The sequence below is a fragment of the Lutjanus erythropterus genome, chromosome 16, assembly GCF_056507025.1.
Source record: "Lutjanus erythropterus isolate fLutEry1 chromosome 16, fLutEry1.hap2, whole genome shotgun sequence".
NCBI classification, from domain to species: domain Eukaryota; kingdom Metazoa; phylum Chordata; class Actinopteri; order Lutjaniformes; family Lutjanidae; genus Lutjanus; species Lutjanus erythropterus.
The window spans coordinates 21,838,700-21,860,710 of record NC_139332.1 but is presented as its reverse complement, the minus strand read 5'-3'; the positions used below and the strand labels follow the sequence as shown (position 1 = coordinate 21,860,710).

Sequence of the window (22,011 nt, the reverse complement as noted above, 5' to 3'; positions counted from 1 at the left end):
ACATGCTGTGGAAAAAATGCTTGGTAATCAGGTTTTCAGCAGGGCGTGCCTCAGTCCATTGACTTTTGGGTGAGGTGTTGAGTTGTTCTGATCAGGCCAAGAGATTGCAAAGGACTTCTGTACTGACTCTGAAATACAAGTTGTTTTGGGGCACAAACAGAAATGATAATAATATAGCAGTATACTGTTACCACAGATTAAGAGTTTATTTACCTGAGAATAAAAATGCATATAATCAGTAGAGCACATAAAGCCATAATCCAGTGTGTCTTTATCACCAGTACAATGAGAGCACCCTCTGGTTTGCAGTTGTTTTCATCTCTTCAAACTCAGACATGTGCCTGGAAATAGATGATCTATAGCCGCTGGGAATCTAATTAATTCCTTCACCTAATTACGACAACTAATTCATTTTGTGCAAGCGCTCCCCTTTTTCCTGTCAGACTTTGAATCCAAACAGACAGGACGTAACACACAAAGCAGATCTACTGTAGCGTGTGTGTGTGTGTGTGTGTGTGTGTGTGTGTGTGTGTGTGTGTGTGTGTGTGTGTGTGTATTTGTATGAATGAACTTGTGTTGTGTTTTTTCATTCACAAGTTTACAGATAGGAAGGAAGGAGGTGGACTATGTGAGGAGACGGAGGAACAATGTGGGCTGCGATGACTCATTTTGTCGAGCCGCTCAAACCATTAAAAAAAAAAAAACAGCGAACAGGCAGAATGGTGTTGGCTTTGGTTTTTGTTCTTCTGAATAGACAGAATAAAGATTTTTTTTTCTCTGCCTCAGTTATGACAGAGAGGATTCATTCCATGACCTCTATGAATACAAGAACAGCAGCCTAGCTGGTTCCCAAAATGTTCTGGGAATGTCTCTGGAACATTCCTGCATTATATTCCCTTGATGTTAAAATGGCAAGTTTTACTGCAATAGCAGCAATATTATAATAATATTACGTTCCCAGAGCACCCTGGGAAGGTTAGTTGGAGAGTTCCAGGAAGATTACTTGAAAGTTTGCCCTTAATGTTCCCTAGATGGTGAGTTTTTTCTGCATAAAACTAATGTTATGGTTAGTGCAAACATTAGAACAATTGGAAGACAGCAGCAAATTTTGGGAGAATGTTACAAAAATTATCCACAAAAAAATTAACTTCATATAGTCATTGTTTAGGGAATGTTTATTTAAACCAAAACCAACATTCTTAAAAACATTGTGAGCAGAGAACCTCAGAGGAACATTACATAAATTACCTCCAAAAAATATTATTTGATGTGGGTATTAGAACGTTTTGGGAATGTTTCCTCAAAAAAGTTAGTTCATATGGTTACTAAGCGTTTGAACAATGTTTCTTTGAACAAAAACATTTGCACAACATTCGTAAAATATCATGGGAGGGTTACCTAAATGGCTTCAAATGTTGTGGGAGGGTTACCTAGAAGAATACCTAGAGCAAACCACAAGGGAACATTCCAAAAATTACCACCGAAAAACATTTTTTCCCATAATGTTACAAGAACGTTTCTTTAAACAATTAAGGCTACCAGAGGGGAACCTCACGGGATCATTACAAAAATTACCCCCCAAAATGTTACTTCATGTGGTTTGTGGTACCTTTTGGGAACGTTTGGAAGGGTTACCAAATAAAGACCTGGAACAAATGTTCTGGGAATGTTGTGAGAATGTTAAATTAAATGCAACGCCGTGTGTATTTCTTGTCTGTATGGCAACACAACACATCTCTTCAGTGAGTGAGTGTGAGCTGGCTGGAGATCAGGGACAACAGGAAATGAGTGCTTCTTGTGATGAAAAAAAGAGTCAAAGACATAATTTTCAGCTGGTCGGGTGACTAATGGGTTCAGACAGGATTCATTGTTTTTGTTAATTAGACTCACACAGAGCTGCAGTTTGACTCATTTCCTGTTGTCAGCAGTCTGGCTGATACGAGGCTTTTATGACAGTTGGTATCAGCTTCTGCATCGCTCCACTGATATATTTGTTTCATTACGATTTGAATATCCGTTTCAGATTTGGCGCTGCTCTTGCTGTGCACGTCGAAGTCCTATTTTTCCCTTTCAGTTTATTGCAGCTGTGTTATTATAGACGTGTACACCTGTATGAAATAGTTATCTGCATGATGCTTTTTATATCTTCGGTATCAGATTTGTGTGTTGATGAAGTTTGCTTTTTTTTATGTTTTCAGAACTGCTAACTATAACTAGATATTAACTTCTGTCTTTTGCATTTTAACCCTGATATAAACCAAAAAGAACAAGAACAAGGAACCACAGTGAGTGTGTTCAAATGTGCATTAGTATCCTAGTTTTAGGCCCTGTGTCTGATTATATTCAGGGTCAGGGGTGTTTCCAGATGTTTTTGACTGGAGTGGTGCACTGACATAGGCAGGAGTGGCATTAAGTATGTGCATGATACATTATAGTATCTTACAGTGTTGTACATTCCTGTTTTTTTTTTTTTTTATTTAAAAGAACCACAATACAACAGAGTGGCACCATACAATATAAAGCTTCTACACCTTTAAGTCCCTGTACCTCTTTCCTCAGGCTGTGAAACTCCAATACTTTTATCTTTCTCATTTATTAAGTGAATTAACCTTGTAAAAACGTAGGCAACATTCAAAAGAGAACAATGCACATTTAAATACTCATCAAACAGTTGGTCCAAACTATGGTCCCACGTCTCATTGGACAGATGATCAATCATACTTGAGGTTTCTATCAGAGTATGGTAGTATATCCGTGTTTCTTAAAACCAGGATAAAACCTTACCCAGGTTTCTGAATACGAGATCAACCCGTGCAAAACGTAACCAGGATACTCCAAAAACCCAATCACAACTAGGATACTGGTATGCATGTAAGCACACTCAGTGAAAAAAATTGCTGCTCATGTATAATGCATTCTTTCCTGTAGAGAAAAAGACCAGCTGACACCAGGTGTTAAAACCTCAGAGTACAGGAGATATACAAGCTTTTATGAACAGCGTATGGTTGGTTTGATCAATACGATGTCCCAGTGAAGGATCATTTATTATTAACACGGCCTCCTGGGATGAAGTCCAAATTAGCTTCAGAAACTTTCTGTGAGTCTTCCTGCCTCCCTTTCTGCCAGATATTAAAGGAATAGCTCAGGTCGTTTTATGCAGGGTTGTATGAGGTACTTCATTATCCATAGTCAGTACATTAACAACAGTAGATGGTGGTCAAGACACACCCATCTTGGAGAAGCAGAGTGTAAAACCGGTGTAGAAAGTTAAGCTTTGGATAGGGTCAGTTACAAACTTATTTTAGCCACCTAAGTGTATATTTAGAATATGTTCGCTGCTTCTCCTTGCTGTCAGACAGCCTTTTCCAAAGGGGAAACAACCAGTATATGAGCCAAATATCACTTTCTCTCCTTGTTGCCTCGATCTGCTTGTTTGTGTTATTGTGTGATTTAAAGGGAGTCAGCAGCTCAGCAGCTCCCATGTTTCAGCAAGGTAAAATTACTGATTTGACCTGTGGACTCTGGCTGGTTTGGAGAGAGCAATATTTGGCTTATATAATAGTGGTTTTCAGTCAGAAAAGGCTGTCTGACAGCAAGGTAAAACAGGGAAAGTATTCTAAATATAGAGTACACTGAGCTGATACTGACTTTTTTAAGAGAAGACAGTGACCCTGACCACAGCAGTTCTTTGCTTAGCTGCTTCTCTAAACTGGGGGAGTGACGACCACCATCTACTGTAGGTAATACACTGATTATTGACAACAAATCTCATACAACCCCACTTCAAAAAGCCCACATTGACGAGTGGCGAAGTGCAATACTGTGTACTGTGTGTTGCAGAATTTATGTGACAGCTGATACCCTATGAAGAACTCACATTTACATGTGAAAAACATGCACTTTATGGAAACAGAGCTGCAGAGAAATACAGTAAATATTAAACTGACAGTAAACGTACACGGTCAAGCATTAACTTTAAATCTACACTGTGAATTTTCATCCACCAAGCCAGAAAAACAACATATAATGTACAGTCAGTAAAATAATTCTTGTCAGGCCAGACAGAGAGGATTCTTTCTAGTAATATTATCTACTCAAAAAACCCTTTTACAATGTGTCTGTTTCATCATGCGTTCTACAAAATACTTCTGCAGAAAGGTTTATGAAAAGAAAGGCGAGAAAAAAGCAGATATACAACAAAGTAAAATTTAATAAAATGCTATAATACATCATCGTTGGAGCATACATTCATTTTCCAAGCATACAAATGTTGCCGACAAGCCCCCGAAAAAAAAATTAATGAACTGACGATTCATATAGCAGCTTGGAAATGGCGAGCAAAATCTCACATTTCTGTGATCCAATATGAAATCGTGATTAGCTAGATGACAGATTGCAGTAGAACATGGCAGACAGCGCTGTGGAGGAATTCCATATTTAACAACTGATGTGAGAAAAAAAAAGTCACAGCCTCCTTCTGATTCAATACATGAAGCACTAACAAAACAGATGAGATCACATTTGTCATTGCCTTTATTGCAGCAAACTTAACATGAGAATTCTCCCACCCAAGCCAAATTCATGCTTTGTTTAAGGACACTGGATGCGTTTACCTCATATTGGCTGTAAAGGTTTAATTAGACAATCCACCAAAGCTTCAGATAAAGAGGTACAAGAGCTAGCAGCAAGAAATATTCCTATGTGCACAACACCTCAGGGCAGTGAGGAGACTGTGAATGAGGGGAGACATCTTCATTCACCACTTGGATCCTGGATTGAACAGGTCTTCAGTGGCTGTGAAATCAAAGCCGGCGCTTGGTTTTGTGTAATTAAACACAAGTGAAAACAGGACTGGATGGGAGGAAGCATTGCATCAAAGGCAACCTGGCCTGCAAAAGCCTAAATGAAGATAACAGCTTCATGTTGGTTACACTGAATCATCCATTGCTGTCAGACTGAGACAAGTGCAGAGTTGGTGCAGGGCCTTGAAGAACTTGGGTTTGGTATCCAGGATGACCATTTTACGCCTCCACTCCCTCTAACTCAGGGGGCAAAGGGGATTTCGGGTGCTTGCTCTCGAAGTGTTGCTTGAAGGTTTTTGGGTCGGGCATCTGGGACTGTGGAAAGGGACGATAAATCCAACAGATATTATGTTATAACTGCACAAAAAACCCCACTTACACCTACTAAGATCTGTCTTTTGAAAGAGTACAATCATCATTAATTCCTGGGTCCAATAGGAATAGCGGCAGATGCTTCTTGACTCCAGCTTTGATTTTTAGCGATGAATACATAACACCCAGGCCGATACTCTAATTGTTGCCCCTTTTCAAGCTGAGGAAATGAAGGCTATTTACCTCTTTTGCCCTTTTTCCATACACATGTGCTGTTTGGCTTGATCTGGAGCATCAGCCCACCAGAGCAGGGATTTGCATCTCCTTTAAAACAGGGCTACCTGCTGGAAGGTTTGTCTTTTAACTAATGCTGGGGACAGGCAATACCAAGCTTTTTTCAAACCACATAACGTTCTGTTTCCTTTCTGCCATTCTCTTACCAGGCTGATGCAGAAGCATGATTGTTGCATGCTCAGTTCCCATGTCAAATAGGTTTTGACAGCCATGTGACATGGGCCAGCTACATAAAAACATCAGGACCATTGATTGGTGCAAATATTATACACATAAAGTACTAAAAACATTTGGAAGTGATGCAGCTACCCATGTTTTGTACTTACACAATGTCATTCTCCATACTTACATCCATTCTGAAAGAACCAAATACCAAATGAATAATACTATATGGCCTTCACAATAAAAGTCTTCCATTATTTTGTTATCTAAAAGCTCTTATTATGAGGCAGCAACATCAGGAAACTCTGTCTTTTCATCAACAGTAACTTAATGACTGTCAAAGTGAACATGACACAGTAAAATACACCATATACCTGAAAGTACAAACAGGAAGGTGGGAGGAAAAACTAAACTTCAAACCACAGAGATTCAGGTAGAAGCTGCACAAGTACTGAGAGCTGAACACGCAGCGATTTTTAAAAACCTCTTTCTCTTTGCCTTTCTGCTCACATGAGTTGAGTCTTGGCTTTCCTTCACATGTCAGAAAAAAATGGAAAGGCCAAGTCATCTACTGGCAACGGGATAGGAGTCAATCGCCTATTTTTAGCAGGTTTAGCCGCATTTAAAAATGCTGCATACACAAACTAGTTTTGGCGTAAGAACAGTGTCTGTTATCAAAGGATTTAAAGTGAGATTTCCATGTCTTTTTTGATTATAAACCAGGTCTAAGTGCTATATAGATAATGTGAAAGTATCAGAAACGCACACAGCCCGTATTCAAAAACTGTAAGGTTGTAATGTCACAACTATACAGTCACTGTCCTCAGTCGTGTCTGGATGCAAATTAAGAACACGACACCAAGCAGTCATTCTGTCCCTGAGCTAGCAAGCTACAAGACAAGGAAAGACGGGGGTATTCGGGAGGGGAGCCTTAAAGAGACAGGCACTAAACCGAAGCATTAAGGCAGAGTGTGAAAAGAGGTGCTGCAGCAACGGACAGTATGACAAAAATAATGTGCTTTCTTAAACAATAAATCAAGTAAATGCTCTCTAGTAGATGCTCAAAATAAAGATATTAACCTGAAAGTGAGCATAGCATGAGACATTTAATCTAAACCTTCAAAAAAAAAAAAAAAACGCCCCCACCCTGATTCACCCTTGGTTGTCAGAGTTGAGGCCTCATACTCACCCTGCACACAAGGCAGGTGAACACTAATGCTGCCTTGGCTGCCGTCTTCTGATCATGACCCTTGGCTTTCTTAATCTCCGCCTGTTTCTTGGCGTTTTTCTGCTGAGACTGAATCTTCTGATGCCCGCGCGCCATTCTGGCAAAGCCTAAAGAGGACGAAGCAAGGACTTTTTAATGTTTACTGATACACAGCAATGTTGTGGACAAAAATAACATTTTATTATTGTTGATATAAATCCACCATAAACAAGTCAGTCAGTAAAATAACGTTAACATTAGTGCCTGCAGTAATACCATGTTTACTGTTATACCAAAGGTACAGAATGGGTGACACAGACTATCTTGAAATTATTTTCATTAATCTGTCAGTTATTTTCTTGATTAATTGATTAGTTGTTTGGTCTCTAATATATCAGAAAATGGAGAACAATGTTAACCAGCATTTCCCAAAGCCCAAAATAACATAATCAAATGTCTTGTCCACAATCCAAACATATTCAGTTTACTGTCATAAAGGAGTAAAGAATCTCTAAAATATATACATTCAAACATCAAATGTGTAAGATTTACATTGATTAATTTGCAAAATAAGGCAGGAATAGAATATAATATTCACAAGTATATTTTCATGAGTATATGATCACCTGAAAATAAGAATCATTGTATTTTTTGTTACTTTAGAATGAGTCATTTATGCCACTACATATTACACACTGGTCTTCTAAGAAGCTGGAATCACAGTTTTGACAGTTTTTTTTTTTTTTTTATTTTAAAAAGTTACGTTAATCAAAATAGTTGGCTATTAATTTAATAGTTGAAAACTAACTAATTAATAGGATCATTGCAAGGCCTTCCATTTGAGCAGTTTAGTGGATTGAAAGCAAACAAAGAACCAACAACTGCCAGTCATCTGGGGTCAGACAAAGTAAACAAGATAAAGATTAACCTGAACTGAAATGCAGGTGCCACAGGGCCATAAAATCTTGACTTGCATGAGGGCATGAGTCATTTCATGAAGGACATTCAGGACAGGAGAAACCAAACAACACTGCTTAGCTTAGTGACTGCGCGGGGGCTGATTCCAGGAAGCATGTTTACGGAGTTAACTGGATAATCCTGCTGAGTGAAACCTGCAGCCACATTCAGTCTGACACATTGTAAAAACAAAAGGTTCCAGATTTTAATCAGCAAAGACACAAAAACAAAAAACCTTTTCTTGGAACAGGACCAGGTCTGGCAGGTTGTTCCACAGATTCGAATTGCCAGTGGCCTCTTAGAGGGAGTGGTACAGTATTGGAGAAGGAAACAAGTTCTCACTTGCCCTCACAACCATTTCCATATGGATTTTCACTGTGAGGCAGGGTGGGAAGTTATTTTTTTTAAAACGTTAATACCTATCAGCCACTAACAGACAAATGTTCAAACCTGGCTGATGGCTGGTGCTAGTTTCCCACCCTGTAGGGTTTTCTACTAAACCAGTCTCTCCAGTCCCACATGAACTCCACGGAGGGCACTTTCACTAAGATCCTTCCCAGATAAAGGTGTAGGTCGATGCAGGTACATTTTTGAGCATGAGGGCAGGACACCTATTCTGATTTTACAAGAAATGATATTGAGTAATCAAAAATGTCCTGATACCAAATCGGACTGTGATGATATCTACTGTGATGTTGCATCATTGATTATTTTATTGTATCACATGGCTTTGTTAAATACTTTTTTCTGATTGGTCAACTGCAGTATTCGAAGGTCTGTCATTTCTTTACAGTAGACTGTTGCTATGGATACAGTCCTGATCATAGACTCTGGAGGAGCGATAAAATCACTTTTAAAATCAACAAAATCCTTTCTGAAATCAACATTTTGTGTCAATTTATTGATTCATTTTTGATAGGTAACCACGTAATAAGCGGGATAATGCACAGCAGGCAGATCATTATTGTGAAATAAACCCCTTCAGGTTGATTCAAGACGTGCATCACCCGTCCCGGTTTATTTCAGAATAATGACCTGCTCACTGTACATTATCCCTTACTTATTATATTCATTTTATTTTACAAAAGGACTGCTGCATTGTGCTACATGAAAACATAATCCTACACAAACACACAACATGCTGAATATATCAGATTTATTACTTAATACAATACTTAATTTCAAGGCATTATTTTCTTTGCTTTTCATATCACTATAAATATTGTATCATGGACTTTTTAACACGGGACTATCATATTTTGTGCCATTATCGAACCATTACCAATTGCTGACTGTCAGTACTGAAAATATTGATAAGCTCCTAAGCAAACAATACTGCTATCAGTATTTATGTAACAATACAATAACAGCTGACAGGGCAAAACATTCAACACTTAATTGAAATTTAATGAAAATACAGCCAAATGTAATAACTCATTTGATATTCCTGGAAAAGTCACTGACATATCTTTATTTAAAGCACCAAATTATGTGTGGTAGTAGTATCAGTGAGTGTATCAATAAGCATCTGAAAAAGCAGTATCAGTATCAATAAAATCTTGGCAATACTCATCCTTATGTTCTAGTGTGGATACATTAACCCATTAAAGAGCCCTGAGGCAACACTGAGATATGGGCCCCAAGACTTTGACAAAATATTAGGTAATAATGCAGCACCCACCTTAAGGCTCTTAACAGTTAATCAGATTTAGTGGTGCATATTCCCACATTACCACACTGACTGATTGAGAGGGTGAAGGTCCAGGGACCTGGGGCAGTTGGTAATCCATCCTTGCTTTATTAGCAACTTCTATAAATAGTGGTCAACTCCATATGTTAGCTAGCTGTGGGAAATTTTAGTGTTATTGACTCTTAGAGCTCGAGGAACAAAATGTTATGAGGTTGTGTTTGTCATTTCAATTGTATTATTCTTCAGATGAGGGGGCAACGAGAAAATACAGACGAATTAGCAAATTAATAGTTGGCTACTGTTTTTATCTAAGATATCATGTTCTCTCTCCACCTCTCTGTTTACTGCTTGGACAAGTCCAGCTGTTAGTTAGGCTCATATGACATAAAACAGTTCAATTACCGCATTAGCACATCTGGCTCATTGTCACTGTGATCACATCAGTCTGTTTTCTCCTGCACTAATCCAGCAGCTGAGCTGCAGGTGACACTCAGCTGCTGTAACGTGGGTTAGCCAACATGCTACCATTAGCCTCAGCTCAGTGTGGCTATCTCGTTAGCTTGCCGGCTAACCATATATTTCCTTCAGTATGTTGGTAACGTTAACCACGAAAACCATCGACGACATGTTATAGCCTGTAAAACCTTAAAATAACAGCAGTTCTTACCTCTTAAAAACGCGAGTACGTGTCGATAGCTGGGTGCACACACTAAAGTGTGACAGCTGCTCAGTTCACAGACAGCTGAAGACCGATGCCGCGTTCATGGACAATCAGAAGGTTCTGAATTAATAGGAATTATAGTTTTAAAAAAACGTGTGCCTAGGGTTTTATATTTTTAAACAATTTAACCAGCTTAAAAAGTGAAAGTGACGTATCTTAAGAGCAGTATAGAAACGTGATTTTAGTGAATTACAGGACACAATAACCTATGAATATTTTTGCTGTAATATAATCTAAGGTCTTTCATTGTCAAACTTTTGCCAACTATAGAGCAAGGTTATCATAATTAAATTCACTTTCGAACAGTTTACTGAAATAATAATAAAAGCTAGAATTAATCTGTTGAAAAATTAAATGATGTTGATTATTTATACAAAATGAAATAAAATATAATTAAACTGGAAGTACCTGTCAGTTTAGTCAGATTTGTCAGCACAGTAAGCATTGTGTACGACTTTTTCAGTGTTCATTGAGACTTATGAGATGTCTAAATGACTGTGAGTCAGATGTGTTTGTCTGTGTATTCTAAACTCTAAATACCCACCATATACTACTGCTACTACTAATAATAATGATAAAAAAAATAATGATAATAATAATAACTAAACATTTTAGACAATAAAAAACAAACTGAAACGATCCACCCACTACAAAAACTAACTGATGCAAAATAAAAAATAAAGAAAATCGTGAAAAAATACAAAACTATAATAACTCGACTAGCACGTCTACTTATTTCAATTTTTCCGATTATAGGAGGGATCATGAATGCACCAGTATGGCTGTCTGATTGTAGTCATCCATTGATGTATTTATCAGAATCATGCTGCAGATATATGATGGTGGTAATGTTGCCCCCACGTGCCAGAGTTTGGTTAGTGCACTTTTCATAAAACCAAGACATTCATAAACAAATAAAGAAGAATCGAACTTAATGTAATTGGGAGAAGAAAATAAATACATTTTTCTTAAAATACAAAACGTTTTTAATTAAATACTTCACTGATTTCTGGCTCAGTCTGTTCATATACAGAGTTATTGGAGTGCCATAAAAATATAAATCTGTAAAACAATGAGAAAAGAAATGTGGAAATCTAAAAAGTTAGTTTGATCTCGTAAATATTTAAATAGTCTGAACTAATAATTTCTCCAAAACTGGATGATTAACACACAGATTAAACTTCCACTGCATGTCTATATCGGTATCAACATATCATAGCCAAAGCATTTAATTTGATTTTCTGAGAAAATGTTCTATTAAAATATATTTCTGACGTTTTCTGATGAAGTTTTCAAGAAAAAGTAGACATTTGAAGAATCAGAACTGCTGTTTGTTTTTGTTGTCATATAGTGATGTGAGTTCGATTTGGTTTGGTCAGAATTTTGGAATGTCAAATCATTGATCTTTGTTTTCTACATCTTGGCCTTTATTTCCCTTGACTGTCCATAAACTACATATTGTATGTAGGGATGCTCAATATGGATTTTTTTTTTTTTTTTTTTTTTCAGCTGATGCAATAATTACCTGCTTCTTTTCAAATCACTATTACAACAAAAACAAAGAACAACTGTGACTCTTCAAATGTTCTTTTTTTAATCAAAAAACTTTACAAACATACTTTTACTTTTATAGAACATTTTGCTGAAGAATTCAAATGAAATGCTTTGACATCATCTGTCAAATCAGACATTATTAGAGCCAATATGTATATGCTAATATTTGCCAATACTGATATGGACAGATATGCATTGATAGGTCTATATCAGTCAATAATTTATCGGTAGTGATATTTATTGTTCATCCCTAGTTATACGAATTTCTTTTTAAAACATGAAAATGTGAGATTATTGGTTATTTTATCAATATTGACCATGAGAAGCAGTTAATTATCAGTTATCTGTATCAGCTGAAAAAAATCCATATAGTGTATCTCTAATATTATTTATCTGCTGAACTGAAAATTCTGCTACCTGACAGCTCAACTCGTCTCACAACAGTAGTCGTCCAGGTCTGAACATATGATATGTTTTGAGTTTTGTCAGTGGGAGTGGCCAAATGGCTTGGTCATGCCCTTTAAAGAGCAGGCCCAGTGGCACGTTTCACCGACATGAACAAAAACCAGTGCGCACATGTATCATGACTGGATGCACAAAAATGTCTGTTGGACTCATAGGCTAAACCCAACAGGAAGTCAGCCATTTTGAATTTTGTGGTCAATTTTGGTGTTTTACGCGTGTTGTATTTTAACAAACTCCTCCGACAGAAATAATCCGATTGACTTCAAAATCAGTTTGAGCTAACTAGACTACTTTGTAATCAAAAATTATTAAACAGTGTGACCACGGCTTGGCATCAAGTTTTGATGTCTTGCCATGAAACGTGAAATTCCTATAACCCTGGATTAAATGATGCGGGTGCCTGTACAGCGCTGTTTGCAGCTTTCATCTTTCTTTGAATTTTTATTGAAAAAAAAAAAAACAGTGAACACAATAACTCGCTGCAACCGTTGCAGCTCAGCCAGTGCCTCCCTGTTTTTCATGTGGTATCCAAAAGGGTCAAAGGTCAAAAGTCATCTTCCCTGTGACATAATAATGTTCAGCTCTGTTTCATTTGTAGTTACTGGGGCTAGAAATTTTTTGCAGACCACAGTGAGGTTGCCTCCCTGATACTGCCTTTTTCTTTTTTTATTTTAAAAAATTATAATCAGCACAATAACTAACACCTTGGTGGGTGCAACCATCACAGCCTGGCCGGTTCCCCCTGTGGCCAGCAGGTGTCTGTTGGGCATCCAAACTCATGACCACTGCAGCTCATCAGCTGAGGGGGACCATACAATGCTGCTTGCAGCTTTAATGTTTTTTTTAATTTTTATTGAAAACAAGCAAACAAACAAAAAAACATTTTACAATCAATACAATAAATAATACAGCAGGCAATGCCAACCTATGTGGGGGCATCCCCACCTGAGGGTTTGCCTCGCTGGTCGGCGCTGCTCGCCATGGTGGGGGCTTCCTACCTAATCTACCTTGGTGGGGTCTGCCTACCTCAGTGGGGGGTACTTATCTTGGGAGTGGGGGTGGGTGATGAACTTGGTTGGGTTGCAACAAGTTAGACAGAAAAGTTATTTATCTTATAATAAACTGCAGAATACATTATAAATAAATGGTGGTGTGATTTGCATAAAGTAAAATCATTTTTATTCTCTTCTGGCAAAATACACAAAACAATTTTATTATTTCAAAAACAAATAAATTATAACTTAAAAGGTGATCCAAGACTGACTGTATGTGAAAGTAAGCTGCATTTTACTACGGTATCTGTATTTGGAAAATCTCTGTTTAGTCTTAGATATCTTGTTTGTACGCATTCATAAAAATGATTATGTGTATTTTCAAACGTAATTTCAGAGAAAATTAATTTAAAAAAAATAAATAAATAAAATTGCTGTAGTAACTGAAGATACTGTAGTGGTCACAGAGCCCATGTTGAAGACCACTGCCTTAAATGATGAATGCACAGTGGCTATGTTTACATAGCCATATAATATGGCATATTATATGCTTTACATATAATATGGCAATATTCTGAATTTGATTAAGTTCATGTAAACAGCATATTCTGGTTGGTTATTCTGAATTGGACCTAATTCTGAATGGAGCACATTCTGATTAAGACATGTGGGATGTGTTGGTATTATTCTGGTTTTAGGAGAATTCTTTGGACATGTAAACAGCAAATCCAGAATAAGTGTCTCAGTTTTTGATACACACACAATAGTCACCAGTTTGCAGGACTGGGGTAGAGATCCGTGCACAAAAGAAAATCTCATATTTGTGATTGGAGGGAATATCAAATATCACAGTGCTTTTCAGAGGGTGATTAAATGAATGAAAGAGGGAGGCTGAGCTTGCACGCTCAAACATCTCCACCACCCATGGAAATCTTGGAAAAAGATCACCATAATTAGAGTATACACGAACAGGCAGTCATTCAGAGAACATCCAGCATTAATTTGAACTCTGATTAATATGAAACAGCCAAAATGAAACACTTTAAAATGTTTGTTTTTTTTATGTATTTAAGCACTTAAAAGTGTAAAAATTGCCTTCATTTTACAGAATGTAATTATTCTACAGTTATTCATTTATAGTATTAAAATTAATACAGTAATGCCTTTTACAGTAGTTGAATTAGTGTTGTAATATAAAAGGAATAAAGAAAGATATGTATGAATACCAAAATGCATCATCACCAACTGAGATGCAGGTGATGAAAGAGCTGTTCCTCTAGAGTAACACTAGGGGGCAGATTTGGGAGGTACTGTATGTTTCTGTGTGTGTGTGTATTTTATGAGATATATCAGTGAAACATCAGGGTTAATTCATGTTCCATCTGCATCCATCATCTTCCCAGTTGGGCTTTACAAAATGACCATGAGAACCCCAACACACCTGAACGCCACACTAATACTGGTACACTTCAAGTAATAGTTGTTATGTTAAAATAGCTGAATATAATTCATTCATAAGCCTATTAACTATCTCAAATTAAAGCCTTACTGTATGTACTGCCTTGAAGTTTTAGCATTTATTCATTTATTTATAATCACAGCTGTACAAACACCGCTGCAGCCTGACATGTACACACACACCGACTGATAATGTGCATCATGGGACGGGGTTAGATTTTTATCTTTTCCATCTGTGACGGTGGTTTCACTGTCAGGTGGGAACAATGGAGCTGTTCACCTCCGCTCAGCATTTGACTAAATTCAGCTAATACGTAAATGAGCTGCAACTCCAGTTATCACATGATGGAAACACAGACTAACATCCCGTCCCAGTAACACCAACACATCAATCAGCCTGTAGAGAAAGTAGTGAAATCATAGCTTTTGTTTGTCTAGGTGTGAATTACATTAATTTAGTTGTCTTTATTAGAAAGATGATTACAAACCTCAACTTGTCTTTTCAAATTCAATCTAAAATGTTAAGGCAGCCCAGACACTAACTTTAAGTTAAAACAAATAGTTTCTTTTTCATTTTTTAAAATTTATTTTAAGTCGATATAGTTATTTATTTCTATTTTTATTTTCTAACAGCCTTTACAAAGCTCATTCCTGTTGGAAAACTTCCCGACAGTTTGGTGTCTTGACTTTCTTAAGAGAAATTTTATCATTGTGAGAAAAGTCTCCAGCCAGCCATTGTGTCCCCCCCTCTACCTTCCTGCTTTTTTTTTTTTCTCTTCTTCATCATAAGAAAAGAGACAATCCTTTCAGTCTTTTGTGAACAGGGGAAATATCTCTCAAGAGAGAAGGGTGTGATTATGCTTTCAGAAGGGGGGCAAAAAAAAAAGAAAGAATGGGGGAGAAAGATGACAAAAAGCCACACATTGCTCAAGTTCCCCCCCACCCTGGAGGTTGTTGTGCAGGGACTTGCTAGCTTGGGTTTGGGGTGAGGTTGTCCAGCCTTAGGGCCTGTGTGAAAGCAAATCTTCCAGGTGTCAGCTATTCAATAGTGAAGGAGAATATTATCTGGCTGTCCATTGTGAGTATGAATAAGCAGGGGTTTGCCGCAGACAGCCTGAGATTTTTTCCCATTTGGGTCCTTTTCCGCCCGCCACAAGGGCTTTCAGGTTCACTTTCGGCTCAGCAGACATGTTTTGAGCTGTAAATGATCTTTTAGTTGTCAAACTGCAGTTTCTGGTTTGTATTTACCACTGCATAACCATTTATCCAGGAGGAGGTTAAACCAGGGTCAAGAAAGATGCATTTCAAACTTGCACAACGAGGGAGAACCACTGGCTGTCAGAGGTGAGTGTGACCTCCCCGTTTCTCTGCAGGCTGTTGAGGGAAGAGGAAGTTAGATTTCATCTTCCTCATTGGCCACTTCCTCTCCCTGCCTGGCCCCCCCTGCCTCATGTTTTCCCGTTTTTTTTTTTTTTTTCTCCAAACCAACAGGTTTTGCCACAGTCCACTGCTGCTGCTGCCCCACATGACATGCCACAATGTTGCCAGACCAGTCGGGCTGTACGCAAGCCGTAACACAGTCACAACACATCCACATGCTGGTAACTTTCACTGCTGCCTTCAGAGGCCGCGCACCTCGTGACTTGATTGACATATGTAGCACACACAGAGAAACACACACAGAGAGGGTCTGTTAAAGCATTTAAAGCAGTGTTTTTATAGCAAAATATTTGGGGAAAGAAAACTGAAATAAAATTACACACGCAAAAAGTTAAAAGGATAGTCAAAAATGAAAATTGCCAGCTTCAATAAGACAATGAACAAATTCTTTCGCATTGTATAATAGAAAACAAGGACTCGGTTTGTACCAAATTTTAAAACATACCGTTTCAAGTGTGGTTTAAAAGGGATAGTTCACCCAAAAGTGAAAATTCAGACCTCATTCAGGTCCCATGCTGACTGAAGGTTGGGTTTATGTTTTTAATCCACTAAACACTGCCTGAGTGTTGCAGAATCTCAGAACAATGTAAGTGAAGTGAGTCTTCAAAACAGAAAAAAACAGCTGAAAAATGCCTCCATACTGTTCGTCCAGTGTAATCCAAGTCTCCTAAAGCCCTGACATCCCCTTCACTTGCGCGTGCACGTCGTCACACCACGCACATTCAGTGCAGACGATGTGCTCATGCACGTGAATGTGGCTCCAACCTAAGGATCTACAGCAAAGTTTAAGGCTAAAAACATGGTGTATATGACGTCATTCAAGTCAACTTGGCATGTTGGGGCTTTAGGAGATGTGGATTATACCAGATGAGCAGTATGGAGGCATTTTATCTGTGTTTTGATTGTTTTCTTATGTTTGAAAACTGCACACTGTGTTCCTGTAAAACTCGAGCAGTGTTTTGTGGACGAACAATCTAAACCCAACCTTAAATGGGCATGAGGGTGAGTAGATAATGGCTGAATTTTCATTTTTGGGTGAACTATCTCTTTAAAACCAAACTTGACAGTGCTTGTTTTCTATTATACAATGCAAATGAATTTGTTCATTGTCTTATCAAAACTGACCCTGAGATGCCCTGAGAAATCACATCAAAAGGGCAAACCATGCCCCCAGGGGGAAAAAAGTTAATTTCTTACCTACACACACACACTTGTGCGCGCAGAGTGCGACGGAGGGAAAGGTGGAGAGGTGAGGTCTGTTGTCGGGCAGACATAAGCCGGTCAGACAGAGGCTGATTGTGAAGGTGGTGACAGCGTTACTAACCTCACTAACAGCAGCAGCTCTCTGATGTTTGGACCGACTGTGACTGTTAGTGAACGGAGTCAACAGCACTGGATCAACCTTTTATATTCCAAGGGTTTATATAGAACCAACCAAGGTGGTTCTACCTAGAAGTCTTTTATATCCCAAGGGCTTCATCTGGAACCAACTAATGGGGTTCTACCAAGAACCCTTTTATATTATGATACAAAGAACCCTTCATGAAAGAGTTCTTCAAGCATTTCAACAACTTTTGAAGACAGGGCGCCCCGTGGCTCGATTGGTGGGGCATGCACCCCATGTGCTGGGGGTTCTTTGTAAGACCTAGGGTTCCAACAAGAACCCAATAACCCTTGACAAACTCTTTCTTCCTAAAAGGGTTCTTCAGAAGCAAATGGTTTTAAGTAGAACCTCGGCCCTTCAGAACAAACCCTTTTGGAACCCTTATTTCCAAGAATGTATTCTGTCCAGTTACCACCGTTCTTCTTCATCTCTCACCACCCTTCTCTTCCTCCGTCCCAGCCTCCCGTTTTCCTCGCTGCTGTCCATCTGGAGGACAACATGTCCACCCACACCTCTCTGTCTCTGCCCCAGCTGTGAGTCTCTGTACTCAAACAGGTAAACTCAGACACCTAATCCTGGCCAAGTCCAGACAAGCTGCTTCTCCCTGAGCAAGAACTCCTGGTATGTAGGATACATCTTTCACCTCTCTCACACAGTGGGACACACACACACACACACACACACACACACACACACACACACACACACACAGAGGAAGGTATTCTGTGGCTCTTGGCCCCTGACTTCCCAGTCTTGCCCACGCCTGCTTGTGGCAGCTTGTATGGTAGCCTTCGCACTATTTCATCTGTCATACTTCCACATGGCAGACATTCCAGCTGGGAAAAGTCATGTAGGGAAAGGCACAGATAAGAGAAAAGCTTATACATAACCATTATTTTGATTAATTCAAGCCAAACATATGCCTCACTTTGTTTTCTGAAAAGAGTTAATGATTCATGGGCAGATTTTCAGACAACAGGCCTCTGGGTACAGACATGTTAAAGCCCCCACCCTCCCTTATAGCCACATAGTTTGCACTTACTTTCTTTATGGGAGTTTTACATCTCTTTGTAGTTGTTCTATATTCTTAATGGTAGTTGAGTCTCTCTGTATCTCTTTGTGGTCGTTTGGTGTCTCTTTGTGGTTGTTTTGCACCCATTCTGTAGTTTTTCCATCACTTTGCATTCGTTTTGCATTTCTTTGTGGTCATTTTGCATCTCTTTTTGGTCGTTTGTGTCTTTTCCATGTCTGTTTTTCATTACTTTGTGGTTATTTTGCATCTTTTTAAAGTACATTTGCATCTCTTTGTGGTCATTTTGTGTCTTTTTTGTTGTTGTTTTGCATCTGCTCTGTAGTTGATGTGCATTTCTTTGAGGTAATTTTGTGTCTTAGGTAATCATGATTTAAGTTATTTTGCAACTCTTGTTGATCATTTTGCTTGTCTTTGAGGTTGTTTTGCGTCACCTGTTGGTTGTTTTATGTCTCTTTGTGGTCATTTTGTGTCTTTTGTGGTCATTTTTAGTTTCCTTGTACTCATTTTGAGGTTGATTACATCTTTTTGGAGTGATTTTGCATCTCTTTTGGTTCTCTTTTTTGTCTGTTTGTGGCCTTTTCTTGTTTCTTGTTTTGCATCTCTTTGCATGAGCTGTTGAGACAAGAAATGTTGACAGTAATTTCGAGGAGCCCGGGCCTGGGACCATTCAATAACCCATCCATGGTCATGGGACAAAGTGGTGGCACAATTTAATAGAAATATGCTCGGAATATCAGCTATTCATCTTTTTTCTCTTCTACTTTAAGTGAGTTTTTTTCCTGTATCTTTGACTCTTTTGTCATTCTACTGCTCGCCTCTCTGTGTGTTGTTGGGAGAAAAGGACTCCACCTGTATTTATCTAGCAGTTCAATTTAAACAGAGAGAGAGAGAGAGAGAGCTCAGCAAAGGCCCAGGTGCTCTGTAAAACAAATTAGACAAGGGAGGATAGTAGTGATCAGCCGCAGGGCACGCAAACACTTGCTTGTTCGTCACACTCACATACAAACACGCACACACACACACACACACAACACCACTGACGGTTAAACTGAATCTGAAACGTAATTTTTAGATTTCCATACCAGAGCGCCTGCGGCCATTCATAAGCAAAAAGCCCACATTTTGTCATGCAAACACCTTCATGAGACATCAAACCAGTTTGGAAACTGCATCCCAACCGTTTCTGAAAATCCAGCTGGGGCGAGATTTGCCATTTCTGCACTGTTTGTGTTTAACTTTGTAAAATGCGGCAGTGGTGGAAAACGTATTCCTTACTTTTGCAGCTGTCAGGCAAAATCAGTCAAATTAAAGATTTATTTTTTCAGTGGCTGGGGAGTAATCAAACATAATGTTAGCTAGCTTGCTTTTATAGCATTGCTTTAACTTGACCTACCTTTCTAAGTGCAGATAAAAGATGCCATCAGTAAGCGTTGCACTGTAGAATTTACATACTGCTGTGTGTTTTCTTTTGGATGATGTTTTGCAGATGAACTCTTTGTGGTTTTGGTTCTTTGTGGTTTTAGCTTCTTCTGTCTCCTGCATTCACTCAGGAGCGCGTGAGAATTTGGGGCAGACAGTAACAAACACAAACATATCACATTTTGTGATATCACTGCAGTACTTGTGGTCTTGGCCGATCTTTAAATAAAATCCTGAGTCCTCTTTGCCCAAGACCGAGACAAGATCCAGAAAAAATCCTGTTGATTCTGAGACCTTCAAAAAGTGGTTTTGACTGGTCTCAAGACCACGATCGATCTTGAGTACAACAAGAGTTTCTAATCAAGATTTTAATGTTTTTAAATATGTGCTTATTACTAATCTACTATTTAAAGTGTCTTATGTTGTTTGAGATTAATAAAACCCTCTATTTATCAATCGTCTGGGGAAAAGGAGTGTTTAGGGTCAGTTGCCCCACCTCAGCAGTGCTCCAGCATTGTCTAACACACACACACACACACACACACACACACACACACACACACACACACACACTGTTTGCTCTGGCGGGGTAATCCCAAACACTGGGATCTCCTCATACAATGGCTTCATTAAGGGGGACAATGGCATTGTGTCCGCTAATGACAGGGTTCCTCCCTGCCTTCTGTCTGCTCTGAGATTACCTGAAACACACACACATACACACACACAAATGAGTCATTATCAAAATTTAGAGGGGAAAAGGGTTAAATCAGTGACTGGGGATGCGTGTGTGTCAATCTGAGGCTGTGAAGTCATGCATCAAGTCTGACCTCTCCAATAACTTTAATTGTCTTTCAAATTTATGATTGAAGACTGGGTTTCCCCGACAAAGAACAAGTTAATCTAAGATTAGTGCTAAGAAAAGTTTAGCAAAACTAGGTTTAAAATGACTAAATCCAGATTCAAAATTAAGTTGAACTCTGTAGCACAATTAATAATACTAATCTCAGTTCAGTAAATCTAAATGTAGTGATGTAAACCACATTAAATAAACTTTGATCAGTATGGAGATGCTTGCTTACTCAAATTAAAATACATTACACTGTTTACAAGCTGTGCTATTTAGTATGATACAACAATATGTGATTTCTTTTTTTTTATTGTGTCAGAAAACTTAGTTAACCAATAGTATGTGAGGTGCTTAGGCCTACTGTTTCTGGGGAAATATTTCAGTACATCACTACCGCAGCATAAATACTCAATGTGATGCAATAATGACAACAACAACAACATAAGAGACAAAGGCAGACAGTGAACAAGACAGCACTGGCGTAACATCAAAACAGCTTCAATTTCCAAGGTTTATAAGGCACTTATAGGCTTAATGTCTTTGTGGCACCACGGTTACACATCTCCAGCCGACAGGGAAGCTCTCAGGAAGTGAAGTGATACACAATGAGTACATCCAAAAAGATGCATACTACTGTTTAATTACACAAAGTGTGTAGAACGATACTGCATTTTTTAACGATTTCTTTTTGGGCATTTTTTTCCTTTATTTGATGGGGACAGGTGAAGATATGACAGGAGAGGGGATAGTGAGGGGACGACACCCAGCAAATGGGTCACAGGTGATAGTCGAACCGGTGGCGGCTGCAGAGGATTGATAGCCTAAACGCACACTCTACCAACTGAACTACAGGGGTGCCCTGATAATACACATTTTGAGTATGTAGTGCATAGTATCTGATTTTAGTCACAGCGATATTGTTGCTAGCTCGCTAAAAAACATTGCATCTTTTGCTAGACAGTTAAAAAAATTAACAAAATGTTGACCTGTTTGCTAGCTAAAAAAAAATCACAAAATGTTACACTTTGTGATAGCTAGCTAAAGAGTTAAAAAAAAAAAAGTTTGCTGTTTGCTAGTCAGCTAGAAAGTTTACTAAATGTTATATTGTTTGCTAACTAGCAAAAAACAATTGTTTGCTGATGTCCAACTCATGAAGTCTCGACAGAGAAGCTCTAATTTCTCCTTCTTTGATAAAATTTGTTGGCTGAATTAAAGAAAAAAGATCCTATTTTAAACTGTTTTGGTGCAACAGATTTGAATTTAATCTATGT

The 22,011-nt window shown here is 38.4% G+C and overlaps 1 protein-coding gene across 1 annotated transcript; it reads right to left on the bottom strand.

The window, feature by feature from the left end:
* Window positions 1-4,192: 4,192 nt before the first annotated feature.
* On the bottom strand, window positions 4,193-10,209 carry znf706 (zinc finger protein 706). Its single transcript, XM_084739696.1, has 3 exons — window positions 10,092-10,209; window positions 6,760-6,905; window positions 4,193-5,117 (listed from the first exon to the last, which is right to left on the bottom strand). The coding sequence occupies exons 2-3, from the start codon at window positions 6,892-6,894 to the stop codon at window positions 5,022-5,024; spliced, it is 231 nt and encodes a 76-aa protein (XP_084595822.1). The 5' UTR covers window positions 6,895-6,905; window positions 10,092-10,209; the 3' UTR covers window positions 4,193-5,021.
* Between the last annotated feature and the right edge of the window lie 11,802 nt (window positions 10,210-22,011).

Coding starts and splice junctions, on each gene's coding strand:
- znf706 (XM_084739696.1), bottom strand. CDS start 6,894: ATGGCGCGCGGGCATCAGAAGATTCAGTCTCAGCAGAAAAACGCCAAG. Junction 5,118..6,759: donor TCACCTGCCTTGTGTGCAGG/GTGAGTATGAGG, acceptor CCCTTTCCACAG/TCCCAGATGCCCGACCCAAA.